The 14,159-nt window shown below is 43.0% G+C and overlaps 1 protein-coding gene across 2 annotated transcripts; it reads right to left on the bottom strand.

Annotated features, from left to right (window-relative positions):
* Positions 1-704: 704 nt before the first annotated feature.
* On the bottom strand, positions 705-3,605 carry TEX1 (Transducin/WD40 repeat-like superfamily protein). Of its 2 annotated transcripts, none has more exons than XM_079086238.1 (12): positions 3,459-3,605; positions 3,107-3,180; positions 2,865-2,960; positions 2,645-2,774; positions 2,473-2,564; positions 2,312-2,380; positions 2,167-2,224; positions 1,996-2,095; positions 1,506-1,592; positions 1,302-1,380; positions 1,058-1,190; positions 705-993 (listed from the first exon to the last, which is right to left on the bottom strand). In XM_079086238.1, exons 2-12 carry the CDS (start codon positions 3,167-3,169, stop codon positions 959-961), a joined length of 942 nt encoding a protein of 313 aa, XP_078942364.1. In that variant the 5' UTR covers positions 3,170-3,180; positions 3,459-3,605; the 3' UTR covers positions 705-958. The 2 variants fall into 2 exon arrangements, with proteins under 2 accessions (XP_078942364.1, XP_078942365.1); XM_079086239.1 differs by having other exon boundaries at positions 3,107-3,195; positions 3,459-3,574.
* Positions 3,606-14,159: the final 10,554 nt, after the last annotated feature.

The following is a 14,159-nucleotide window of genomic DNA, read 5'->3' as shown; positions in this document are numbered from 1 at the left end:
CATACTATAATAGGTGACGATTTTATGAATTGTGCTTAGTGTAGAAAATGAAGCACTTGAGAATGTAAAAAATGAAAACATAATTACTCAGCTTTCAGAAAATGAAAGAGCAAATAGGAGAACTTTAAAATGTAACTTTGACACTTTTTTATATCTAATGAAATACAGGTTTTTATCTTTTTTTCTTATTGTATATTACACAGAATTTTTTTTGATGTTACCCCTTTGCTTTTACCCTGATTCCACCACTGTATTCGATATACCAAAATCAGTTTACTTCAAAGTTCAAAATGTCTATATTTAAACCGAGTCACCCTCTTTTCCGATCCTTAAATTAACCAGTCACATAACATTCTTTTCTCCAATCTCATCTTTCCAAGCACGCCTAAATTCCTCCATCACACCATTACTCAGAAGTTTGTAATCCACTCATGGTTTCAATGCAAATATGTTCTCCAAGTAGGGTGTTATATTGACACCACACGTATCCAATCCTTCATGTTCAGGTGTTGCTCAAACTCAAGCTCACAGACCCGTGAATAGTGATTCTGGTTCAAGGTGACTTCAGTCTTCAAGATTCTACTCTGATTTATGTTTTCAGTGATATACTATTTGATCATCAAGTTTAGTGGCTATGGTTCAAGTTAGCAAAACAGCAAAATGACAAATAATCGAATATGATATTTAGGGAATAACATATGAAATTATCTTAAGATGGAAATAAAATTGCTACTACTGTATTCTTTTCTATATATAATAAGCAACCAAAAAAATAAAAATTTGACCAAAGGACGTGATGGATGATGATCCACCAAAATCAACTTACAATATCCGTTTTTAAACAGATGTGATATGAGGTTGGAAACATTCATTCATTCATTCATTCTTTAATATTAATATTGAAAAAGAGAAGATGAGGAGATCCAACTACACCCTAGATCGGAGGGAATTAGTTAAGTTACGTGCTCTCAAAGCCAAATATCCGAAAAACACCTGCATCCATAAGATTTTGTTAATTACTACTACTTTTACAAATACAAGTTTACTACTTAGTTACCTTCATCCGCCTGATACTTGTTTTTGTCATCACCAGCATACGCGAGCAAATTGTATTTTGGATTCCACTCCACGCTGTTCATGGCTGCCCGACACGGGATTTGGTGAACTGACCTCCCACTTTCTACATTCGACTGTAGTGTAGTGTAGTGTAGTGTTTCCATTCATACATCATACATACATACATACATACATACATACATAAATATATAATAAATATAACAAGGGAGGGGATATCCACATACTATGTCGATGAATAAGTCTTCACTAGCGGAAGCGATATATTCACCCGTGTGATTGAAGCTTATGGTCCGCACTGGCCATCTGACACCCATTTTTTTTAGAAGAAAAAAAAAACAATTATTGCTCATCCTAACCACATAACTTAACATAATCACCATCCATGTAAAAGAAGAAAATAAAAGACACACAGACTGACTCTCACTCACTCGAGCTTTGTGAATGTACGCACACAAAGCATTTCCGAGATATCCCACAGACTCACCAACGAGTCCGCACTTCCAACAGCAAAATATCTGTCAAACCCAAACCCAAATCCAAATCCAAATTCAAATCCTTTTAGTCAACAGGAAATAATAATAATAATAATAATAATAATAATAATAATAATAGGAAGAGTAAATTACTGAAATCGTCCTTATGGTTTGGTCAAAATTTCACGTGTGGTCCCTAACTTTTCTTTTGCACTCGGATCGTCCTTGTGGTTTGATTTTATTATGTTTTTCGTCCCTTACATACATAAAATTAGGAACCAAACGTGCAATTTTGACCAAACCATAGGGACGAAAAACGCAACGAAATCAAACCATAGGGACGATCCGAGTGCAAAAAAAAAAGTTAGGGACCAAACGTGAAATTTTGACCAAACCATAGGGACGATTTCAGTAATTTGCTCTAATAGGAAAGAATTGACGAGACCTTCCCAAGGGGTCAATAGCAATGCAATAACAACCAGCAGTATGAGCTGTCAAGGTGTCAACCGCTTGAAGCGATGGGTATCCCAGCACTTCAACAGTACCTGATCACCACACCCCAACACAAAATTAAATCTAATTAAAAACAACAAGTCAACAAGTCAACTATTCTCACCATTTCCAGTAGTCAAGAAGAACATGTCCCCACTCATGTTCCATGCGATCTCATTTACCTGACAAAAACAAAATTAATTATTATTTCATCAATCTAATAATCTATTCAACTCCACAAATACGGTTAGGAGTAGGAGTATACTTGCCTCATAGTTGAATTTGCGCTTATGGATGGGCTTGAATTTTCGAACATCTAGTATTGTCAGTTCATCATCCTATTTAACATATATATAATAAAGTAGAATTAACATAAACTTCCTAAATGTTGTTAAGGAAATTTTGGTAAATGGAAATAAGGAGAATATACCCGGTTCCCAACTGCTACATGAGTCCCATCTGGTTTATAGGTAATGTTAATGTTCTCCCCACTGAGTTCTGCTTGCTGTGAACATTTTCCACCTGTTTATTCGCATGTAGATCAATAAAGATTACTTTTTAAAAAAAATATATAAAAAAAATTATTTTGTATTTCGACTTACTGCGGACATCCCATAGACGAACAGTCTTGTCACCTGATGCAGTGGCAATCAAGTCGGCATGTTTAGGATCCCAACATAACTGATCTACACTATCTGTATGCCCCTTTAGTTCAAGATCCTTAACCTTGCTCTGCAACACAACAGAGTATATAAACAATACTAATTGGGTGTTTGAATAGAGTAACAAGACTCGAGAGACGAAATGAAGAAGAAAACTTACGTGGCCATGGGGCTCGATATGCCATACCCGAGCTGTTTGATCCACAGAGCCCGATGCAAGCTTTGTGCCAATGCAGTTCCAAGCGACTGAATGTACCTGTATCGGTATTATGAATCGAATCAATTTATACCCTAATTTTCTTTAAGATGGATACAACAATCATGGGCACAAAGCTAGGGTTTACAGCAGGTGAAATAATTAGGGTTTAGCGAGGATAAGGAAGAGGGAGATTGGGATTGGACCTTCTTCTTGTGGCCTTGATATTCCCTACTGTGGAGGTTTTTGAAGGGTATTGTTTCTGCCATTGCCTGATTCCCTGTTGTGTTTCAGACTTTATGCGATTCAGCCAAATTGTTATTATGCTTTTTCTTATTTTAAAGTGACTGTTTTTTTTAGAATTTGAAGAAGAGAAAAAGGGATTGATAACAAAGCTACAGGTAAAATTAGGTAAAATTACAGTCTCTCAATTAAAAAACGTTTCCTCAGATTGTTATTGATTTTATAGGTTCAAAAGAACAAGATGAGAAGTTAGCCACAGAGAATCTCTTCCTCGAAATGATAGAGAAAAACCAGGATGAAGCTGAAGTCGATTACCTTTGAGAAATTGTTGTAGAGTACTATCGATTTTTGGAGACTGTTCGCGAGTTTTGGAGAAATCGAATTGAGAGAAATCAGTGTGGGAATGACCGGATGGGATAACACTGAAATCTTGAATCAGGTTACATGATCGAATAAAGTCCATGGGCTAACTGAAATAGGTCGAGTAAATTCAGAAATCCAAGTCCACTAGCTCCGGTTCAACCGGATATTAAATTGTTAAATGTAACCGGTTCAATTAGTTTTTGAGAAACCCGGCACATTCAATCCTGTTGAGAATTAAGCTAGCAAAAATCTGGTGTTAATTAAACTCTCTTCCTTGGGTCCTGATTCAACTCGCCGTAGGGGTGAGCAAAAACCAAATCTAAAAATCCAAAAACCCATAAAACCAAAACCGAAAAATCAAAATCGAACCCAAACCGTCGGGTTTGAGTTTAAATTTTTAAAAACTGAAAAATGGGTTTTGAGTTCGATTTTAGTACCTCAAACCGACCCAACCCAAAATTATTATATGTTTTTCAATGATATGCTATAATTTGACTTTCTATGTCAAAGGTAATATACTTCAAATGAAAAGAATATGGATTTTGGTACTAAATTACACCAAGTATATGTCTTGTGTTGTTTTAGTGAAACCAAGATTATTATCTCGTTGTCTGCTACTTGTTTTGTTTCTAAAAGCTTGTTAAACCTTGTTGTTCTTAAACTTGATGGTTGTAAACTTTTAACAACATACTTCTGATGTTGTGTTGGTGTTAAAATTGGTTTTTTTAGTTTCTTTAATCTAGGTGTTAAATTTGTTTCATTTTTTAAGTTATAAAGATTTACTAAAAATGGGTTACAACCCAAAACCCACGGGGTTTAAACCCAAAACCTATCAACCCATGGGTTGAACCCAAAAATCGAAACCGACCAAAACCCGAACCGATGGGTTCTAAAACCCAGAAACTGAAATACACGGGTTGGGTTCAGACCGACCCAACCCAGCCCATGCTTACCCCTAACTGGCTGGGTAGACCTGAGTTTTAAAACATTTGTTATTTTGACAAAAGACATTGTATTTTGACTTTTTTTAAATGTCCATGAAAAAGTTTCATAACGGAAATTTTAAGTCTTGTATTTATCTTTTGACTATTTTTATGGCATACACAATCCAAGTTGTATAGAAATTTGATAAGATGGTGACAAAAAATGAATATATGTTTAATGAAATGCAGGTGATGACATAAAATGGAGTTGAATGATCATTCAACACTTCAATAAGGGGAATAAAGTGGTGATTAGAGTTGAATATGTGTTTAATGAGTGAGAGTTAAAGTAAAGTTGTATGGGTATATAATGGATGATGTGACAATGCATTAAACTATACAGAGTTTAATTAATTATGGATGTTCTTAGGCTCCGGGGAGTGTGTAACATCCCAAAAATCGAGACCAAAATTTTCATTTTTAAATTGTTTATCAAACCATATCTATCAAGTCATAAACATAAGTCGTAATATCAAATCAGAGTATTAATTCAAAACATGTTCATTTTATCAGAGTAAAACATCTCATGCTAAATAAACAATGGTGTGTGCCATGCGATCACCCCGAGCTCTTCCCTCCGCTACCGGAAGTACCTGAAACCAAAACTGAAAACCATAAGTACGAAGCTTAATGAGTTCCCCAAACTACCACATACCATACACATAACCACATACTGGGCCCCCGCCCGCTGCATCGAGACTTGCCCGACATCGGACTTGCTCCGGCATCGGGCCCCGCCCGGCATCAGGCCCCGCCTGTCTCCGGGCCCCGCCTGCTAAGCATCGGGCCCCGCTCGGTATACATATATGTTTCTCTTAGGCCCCGCTTGTCTCCGGGCCCCGCCCGCTAAGCATATCCAAACATATATAATAACACATAACACATAAGCTAGTCATATTCTACTGTATCCCTGTACTAAGGCCTCACCTATCTTGGGCCCTGCCCCTGACCTGCTACTGGTGAGTCATGGAACCCCGTCCACACTCCTGCTGATAGTGAGATACGGGCCCCCGCCCACACTCACTCCTTTCCTCACTCGGGCCTTGCCCCTGCTATACTTCTAATGAGATATGGAACCCCATCCACACTCTGCTAATGGTGAGATACGGGACCTCGCCCACACTCACCTCCCTAACAGGCACATACAAGTATCATACAGACAAAAAGTATAACCTATCATGCAAACATACCTCGGGCTCCCGCCCGACATCAGACCTTGGTCTGGAATATCATACTAGCATACAGTGCCTAGGGCTATCCCCCGGGTCTTCCTACTCATAAACTACATGGGCCGGCATTGTGGCCTTAGACCCATTCACACAGTGAGGAGACTCACCTTCCACTGCTGAAACCTTGCTGATATCCCTCTGGCTGCTATCTGCCAATTCCCGAACTACTGCTCCTTCGGCTCCTGAGCTACCAACACCAAATTAACACTTAGTCCAATACAATATTCCTCCATAGGTTAGAATGACCATTCTACCCCTAGGCCAACTTGGTCCATAACTAAGGCCCACACCATAATATAAAAGGCCCAACACTAGGTAAGCTTCCCAAGCCCACTAGTGGCCCACTAATGGCCCAATTTGATAAACTAGGCCCAATCCCTCTAATGGGCCTTACCCTAAGCCCAAATATATCCTTGGCCCATAATATCTGACTTCTGATGGCCCAAAAGGTCCAAAGACCAAAAACATGACCCAAGCCGAGGCCCAACACATGCCAAACCCAAACTGATGATTACGCTGGGCGTACTCCTATGTACGCTAAGCGTACTAGCCAAATGGTATGTATGTTGGGCGTACCTGAATGTACGCTGAGCGTACTCCCCCTATTAGGACATTTTCCCATTAAGTGCTTAATATTCCACTCCAGAGGCTACCAACTCAGATCCAGGTCCTTTTCCACGTCTTAATCCATAAAGTCACTAACTTGGTGACTTGCAACCCACCAAATAAGCCCAAACTCAAAAGGTGACAACATACTTCCATAGCAAGGGCTATATATCATGCATGAACTCATTAGGACCATCAAGATTGAAACTTTACTACTTATGGGACACTTTTAGCTCTGAGGGTGGCAACCCCAAGCTCAAAAACGAAGTTGCACCATAAAGGTCCATTCTTTGGACCTAAAAAGGTCCAAAGCTCCATAAACCTAGATCTAAGCTTCTATGAGGAAAGTTGGAAGCTTTATACCTTCTGGGGTTTGTAAATGAGCTGGAGAACTTGGATCTAAAAGCACTTCCTTGATCAATGAGACTCCAAGATGATCACTCTTCTCCAAGAACACTAAAATGCACTCCAAAATGGCCTTACAAGCTCCAAGAACACTCAAGAGGGTTTAGGGTTTCGTAGCAACTCTTTAGGGTGGAATGGAGGCTGAACCTTGAGGGTATAATGTTCCTTATATAGTGGCACACCCTAAATTTAGGGTTTATGGACTCTGGACGTACGCTGGGCGTACATCCTGTACGTTGGGCGTACGCCAAAAGCACCCGCGACCATTTCCCTTTATACGCTGGGCGTACCCACGCGCCTTCCACTTTGCATGCATGGTCCTTCTTGCCAACTTCTTCAATTAAGGGACCATTAATGTCAATAACTTCAAAGTGCTATAACTCCTTCATTCTAACCCCGTTTCCGACGATCTTTATATCCACGAAAAGGTGGCGAGAAGCCCTACGCTTCTAGTGACACACCTCGGCCCAAAACTTCTCAAATAAAAACTTCAAGACCCATAAAAGACAGAAACGCCCATAGCCTCGGGCTCTGAAATCCATAAACGAATACTTTCAGAACAGGGCGTCACAACTCTCCCCCACTTAAACTAGACTTCGTCCTCGAATTCCGCTACAACCAACTATCCTGTAATCTACTCGCAACATTCTCGCCCGATGCATACATCACCTACTGGGTCCGATCCCCGAAGGACCACTACCTATGGTCTTCTATCCGGTCTCTTCGCAAAATAATCCCTGAAGATAAGAACCCCGAGAGCACTTTAATCACCAACAATCATGAGAACACGGCTCTTACCCAACCGACAATCCTTTCGGTTCTCCCCGAGTACTTATGTTGGACATCCCAGGGGTTCACCCCTTCTCCTTGTGCGTTCGCTAGCCTTCCTAAGGCAACTTTCCATAAACAACAACCTTCTCTATCTCTGCGAAGGATACACCCTTCGATGTATCCACTTCTACAGCCACTCCCAGTGCTGGTCACTACCACTGATACTCACAGAATGCTTCCTCTTACTATATCCTGATGCTGAAAACCCATCCCAACGAATGGATCAGATAATCCTTTGAGTAAAAGATTCGTCCCTACAACGGTTAGACTCATACGAGAGCAGCGCAAAAGGGTCAGACCCTTCCCTCTGAGATTATTTAACCCTGTTGTGAGCGGCGTAGCACTCCTCGATCAACTAGCTGCCCCGCACCAAACTTCTCTTATCATTACTTCCCCTAACTGGAGATTCAGCTGTCTCTTATTTGCCTTCCGGATGAGCCGAGACCACCCTGGTCCCAACTAATCTGCCATTAACTGGGTTACCGGAATCCCACCAGTTACTGAACGCAAGCTCAATCGCTCAGTCGCTCCCAGCGACTCCTGAAGGAAACTTCGGCTATCTAAACTGTTCTATCTAACCTGCCCCTCTAGCTCTACAAGTCCTGGGATCCTCGATCCCCTATCTTGACCCTAAGGTCTCTACCAGATTCCACCTGCACTGCTACCAACATACGGGCCTCGCGCAAGGGTCTCACCCACTATATCTTGGAGCGGCCTCTCCCAAGGTCTCACCTCTCTAGGGCTATGCATGACAACTCCATACTAAATCTCAACGAGCTATCCTTTCCTGATTTCTATCATGCTAACTAGGAGACACGGGCCTCTCCCCAACTCCGCTAACTAGGAGATACGGGCCTGGCCCCAACTCCGCTAACTAGGAGATACGGGCCCTCGCCCACACTCCTCCGATTTAAGAGATACGGGCCCTCACCCACACTCCTCTAACTGGATACTAACGAACGTTGCGGCTATCCCGCAGTCTTACCACACTCTCCATGTTGTCTCTGCCACTGACTACTAATCCGAAAGCATCCCATGTCGTACGTTCGCATAATCTACATCCCGACTCACTCGAGTCTTGCTGGCGATCCTCCGACCTGGTTTCCCAAACCAGCCCTCAGCTAACATGAATATACAAAACTCAAAGTTGGGAAGTTTCTCAAACTCCCAACTTATGCACTCCTCTACCTACACAGCCCCTCAGACTGTTTTCCCTTCATTCTCGAAGGTCACTAACTCCTCCAGATTGAGCATGCTACTGCTCCTAAATACTTGGAGGGTTCTCCCCCACTTTGATCCTGCTAAATCCTTACAGCTCACAGCTTGGAAAGGATTCCCAATCCTTCCTATTATCCCATGACAAATCTTCTAATAATCCAACGCTTACTACTGCTAGTGATCCAAAACTCACTCGTATCAAATCTGAACCGCTCTTGAAGGTTACAGAACATTTCCTGAGTTCCAATCATCCTTGCTACATCAACTGCATCCCGAGAGCCAGCTTTAATGGGAACATCTTCGAACTAATACTCTAACATTCAAGGTATGCAGATGGCATATGACTTAATCGGAAGCAGGTAATATAATACTCCAATATATACTTACTAACATCGATGCAGTACCATAACAATATAATCATGAATAAAAGTTGACAGGAAAGCAAAAGATACGCACCTCCAACATCCGGTGCTGCTCGCGACTCCACTGCAGATAACTGAAAAGCCCTTCTCCTTACTGCAGGCGCCTCCGCTCGGCCCTGATGGCCGTCAGTGATTCTCAAGGTCGCAGGGGCAGGTGCTATCACCTGTCCTGCTGAAAGCAAACTCGGACACTGGGTCTTCTTGTGGCCCCGCTGACTGCAATGGAAACAGATCAGGTCTGATCCCTGGGTGGTGGTAGCAGCACAATCCTTGCTAAAATGACCTGTCCGGCCGCACTTGAAGCAGCCAGAATCACCACCACTACCACTCCTGCACGCACCCTCGTGCGTCCTGCCACACTTGCCACAACGACTGCGGCCCTGATAATCCCTCGATCTCGAATATGACCCCTTGGGCCTCTTGCCCGAAACCCCCGTCGTCTGCTCAGTCTCAGCCTTCCTTTTCCCAATGTGCTCCAGGTCGATCTCCCTCTCCCTGGCTCGCGCAATCATATCCTCTAGCGTCTTGCAGCTGGACTTGCTCACAAACTGCATGATGTCACTCCTCAGCATCTCGTGATATCGGGCCTTTTTCATTTCCTCGTCCGCCACATACTGCGGAACAAGAAGAGCCCTCTCCCTTAACTTGGCGGTAATCTCCGCCACAGTCTCCGTCGTCTGCTGGAGATCCTGGAACTACCGTGCTAGCTGTTGCACCTCAATCACCGGTGCAAACTCGGCCATAAACCTGGTCGAGAAATCACTCCATGTCATCGTGTCCAACACGGCATCATTCTCAATGGAATGACCAACCTCCTCCCACCAATCTAGTGCTCTGTCTTTCAGAAGACAGGAGGCCAGTCGGACCTTGTCCCCCTCGGGATACCGGCTCGAACGGAAAGAGTTGGCAACATCGTCCAACCACCTGCTGCTAGCGATGGGTTCCCGAGCCCCATGATAATCAGGAGCCCCACAAGCTCTGAAATCTCGGAATGTCAAGGTACGCTCCCCCACCAAAGCCATCATCTCAGTGCGAAAAGCCTCCAGCTTCTCATTCAGAATCTCTAAAATACCCTTCTTGACCGAACCAAAGATCACAGGAGTCTGGTCTAGAATACTGCGCGTAACCTTAGCTGTAATAAACTCCCTCATCCGCTCCTCGAGCTGCTCGACTCCTGAACCCGAGCCTGATCCCTCTCCGGGACCGGATCCACCCACCGGTCTCTCACGCAGTGTCATCATGCTGAAAACATATCATAACAACCATCAGAATACTCATCACTATCGAGGGGTCACATACGCACTCCTAGCTCCCTGGTCTCATCGCGACCCTTTTTGAATCGAGTACGGATCCTCTGCTTTCAGTAGTACGGGCCTATACTACCTTCCACATCTATCCGTACTTTCCTCAAGAATTGCTTTGACTCCACCATGTCCCTTTCACTACTACTACCATTGCTCCCAACACTAATCTCATCCTAGGCTTGCCCTAGGGTATCCTCCAACTCACTCCGTCCTCAGCTGCCGAAGGACTTCCCAGTAATATCAACTAGCTACCTTATGAATATAGCCACATGCAACAGAGATCAGATAATCCTTCGAGTAAGAGACTCATCCCTAGAACGGTTAGACTCAGACGAGAGTTGCGCAATAGGGTCAAATCTATCACTCTGAGATTATACAGCCTGCGCCACATGTGACTTAACATATTCACTTAATAGCTAACTCACATTAATAAGAGTCCCACAAAGCACAAAGCAAGCAACATTCAGATAATGGGAAACAACTAACCACATAATCCAATCAACTGTTCTATCTCCTGCTTAGGAATCTGTACTAACATGCAATTCATAAAGCTCATACACATATAACAAGCACATAATGCATCCTTCCTAGATCCTTATTCCTAATCTAGCGTGCAGTTCTCATACTCATATCATAACATAACATAAACTTGTATGGGTATTTTGGGGGTACTTACTTGAGCTCGGCTGATTGCATGCACCACACCCTTTACTCTTTTCAAAGTTCTTTTCTTTCTAAAATTTCTTTACGCTTTTTGTAAAACTCTTTTCTTTCCTCAAAATCCTTCTTACAAAAATAGATTTTCCTTTTTGAAAATTTCTATACCAATTCCTTAGTTTGAGTTCAGACACACCCGAGAGTGTATCCGAATCCCTCAAACCAAGGCTCTGATACCAACTTGTAACATCCCAAAAATCGAGACCAAAATTTTCATTTTTAAATTGTTTATCAAACCATAGCTATCAAGTCATAAACATAAGTCGTAATATCAAATCAGAGTATTAATTCAAAACATGTACATTTTATCATAGTAAACATCCCAGGCTAAATAAACAATGGTGTGTGCCATGCGATCACCCCGAGCTCTTCCCTCCGCTACCGGAAGTACCTGAAACCAAAACTGATAACCGTAAGCACGAAGCTTAGTGAGTTCCCCAAGCTACCACATACCATACACATAACCACATACTGGGCCCTCGCCCGCTGCATCGGGACTTGCCCGACATCGGACTTGCTCCGACATCGGTCCCCGCCCGCTAAGCATCTGGCCCCGCTCGGTATACAAATCTGTTTCTCTTAGGTCCCGCCTGTCTCCGGGCCCCGCCCGCTAAGCATATCCAATCATATAATATAACACATAACACATAAGCTAGTCATATTCTACTGTATCCCTGTACTAAGGCCTCGCCTATCTTGGGCCCTGCCCCTGACCTGCTACTGGTGAGTCATGGAACCCCGTCCACACTCCTGCTGATAGTGAGATACGGGCCCCCGCCCACACTCACTCCTTTCCTCACTCGGGCCTCGCCCCTGCTCTACTTCTAATGAGATATGGAACCCCATCCACACTCTGCTAATGGTGAGATACGGGACCTCGCCCACACTCACCTCCCTAACAGTCACATACAAGTATCATACAGACAAAAAGTATAACCTATCATGCAAACATACCTCGAGCTCCCGCCCGACATCAGACCTTGGTCTGGAATATCATACTAGCATACAGTGCCTAGGGCTATCCCCCGGGTCTTCCTACTCATAAACTACATGGGCCGGCATTGTGGCCTTAGACCCATTCACACAGTGAGGAGACTCACCTTGCACTGCTGAAACCTTGCTGATATCCCTCTGGCTGCTATCTGCCAATTCCCGAACTACTGCTCCTTCGGCTCCTTAGCTACCAACACCAAATTAACACTTAGTCCAATACAATATTCCTCCATAAGTTAGAATGACCATTCTACCCCTAGGCCAACTTGGTCCATAACTAAGGCCCACACCATAATATAAAAGGCCCAACACTAGGTAAGCTTCCCAAGCCCACTAGTGGCCCACTAATGGCCCAATTTGATAAACTAGGCCCAATCTCTCTAATGGGCCTTACCCTAAGCCCAAATATATCCTTGGCCCATAATATCTGACTTCTGATGGCCCAAAAGGTCCAAAGACCAAAAACATGACCTAAGCCAAGGCCCAACACATGCCAAACCCAAACTGATGATTACGCTGGGCGTACTCCTATGTACGCTAAGCGTACTAGCCAAATGGTATGTACGTTGGGCGTACCTGAATGTACGCTGAGCGTACTCCCCCTATTAAGACACTTTCCCATTAAGTGCTTAATATTCCACTCCAGAGGCTACCAACTCAGATCCAGGTCCTTTTCCACGTCTTAATCCATAAAGTCACTAACTTGGTGACTTGCAACCCACCAAATAAGCCCAAACTCAAAAGGTGACAACATACTTCCATAGCAAGGGCTATATATCATGCATGAACTCATTTGGACCATCAAGATTGAAACTTTACTACTTATGGGACACTTTTAGCTCTGAGGGTGGCAACACCAAGCTCAAAAACGAAGTTGCACCATAAAGGTCCATTCTTTGGACCTAAAAAGGTCCAAAGCTCCATAAACCTATATCTAAGCTTCTATGAGGAAAGTTGGAAGCTTTATACCTTCTGGGGTTTGTAAATGAGCTGGATAACATGGATCTAAAAGCACTTCCTTGATCAATGAGACTCCAAGATGATCACTCCTCTCCAAGAACACTAAAATGCACTCCAAAATGGCCTTACAAGCTCCAAGAACACTCAAGAGGGTTTAGGGTTTCGTAGCAGCTCTTTAGGGTGGAATGGAGGCTGAACCTTGAGGGTATAATGTTCCTTATATAGTGGCACACCCTAAATTTAGGGTTTCTGGACTCTAGACGTACTCTGGGCGTACGCTAAAAGCACCCGCGACCATTTCCCTTTATAAGCTGGGCGTAACCCAGCTTACGCTGGGCGTACCCACGCGCCTTCCACTTTGCATGCATGGTACTTCTTGCCAACTTCTTCCATTAAGGGACCATCAATGTCAATAAATTCAAAGTGCTATACCTCCTTCATTCTAACTCCGTTTCCGACGATCTTTATATCCACCAAAAGGTGGCGAGAAGCCCTACGCTTCTAGTGACACACCTCGGTCCAAAACTTCTCAAATAAAAACTTCAAGACCCATAAAAGACCGAAACGCCCCTAGCCTCGGGCTCTGAAATCCATAAACGAATACTTTCAGAACAGGGCGTTACAGATTGGCTCAGCATCACCCTTCGATATTGTTGAGGTAGCTCATTCGACATCGCTCAGCCTATTTGGCATGTCGAGACAGTCGAGTCGAGAGCCTAAATTTTGTAGCCGATTTATGAGTCTCTCTATCTTGACCATGGTGTTGACCAACCAAAAATGCAAACCTAATATGCCAAATTATACCACACCAAACACTTTCTTTTCTACTATACACTTAATATGTCTTTTTCATCTTCGGGAAATTTTGACATGTTGCTACAAGCGGCGGCGAGTGTTGCTAAAATAGTGCGAGCATGATTAAAGAACTAAGCAACAAGGAATCAAAAATGTGAGGCGGAAATATATATATATATATATATATATA

This window comes from Lactuca virosa, chromosome 3, assembly GCF_052849685.1.
Source record: "Lactuca virosa cultivar CGN04683 chromosome 3, Lactuca_virosa_CGN04683_v6, whole genome shotgun sequence".
In the NCBI taxonomy this organism is placed as follows: Eukaryota; Viridiplantae; Streptophyta; class Magnoliopsida; order Asterales; family Asteraceae; genus Lactuca; species Lactuca virosa.
This window is presented reverse-complemented; position numbering and strand designations above follow the sequence as displayed.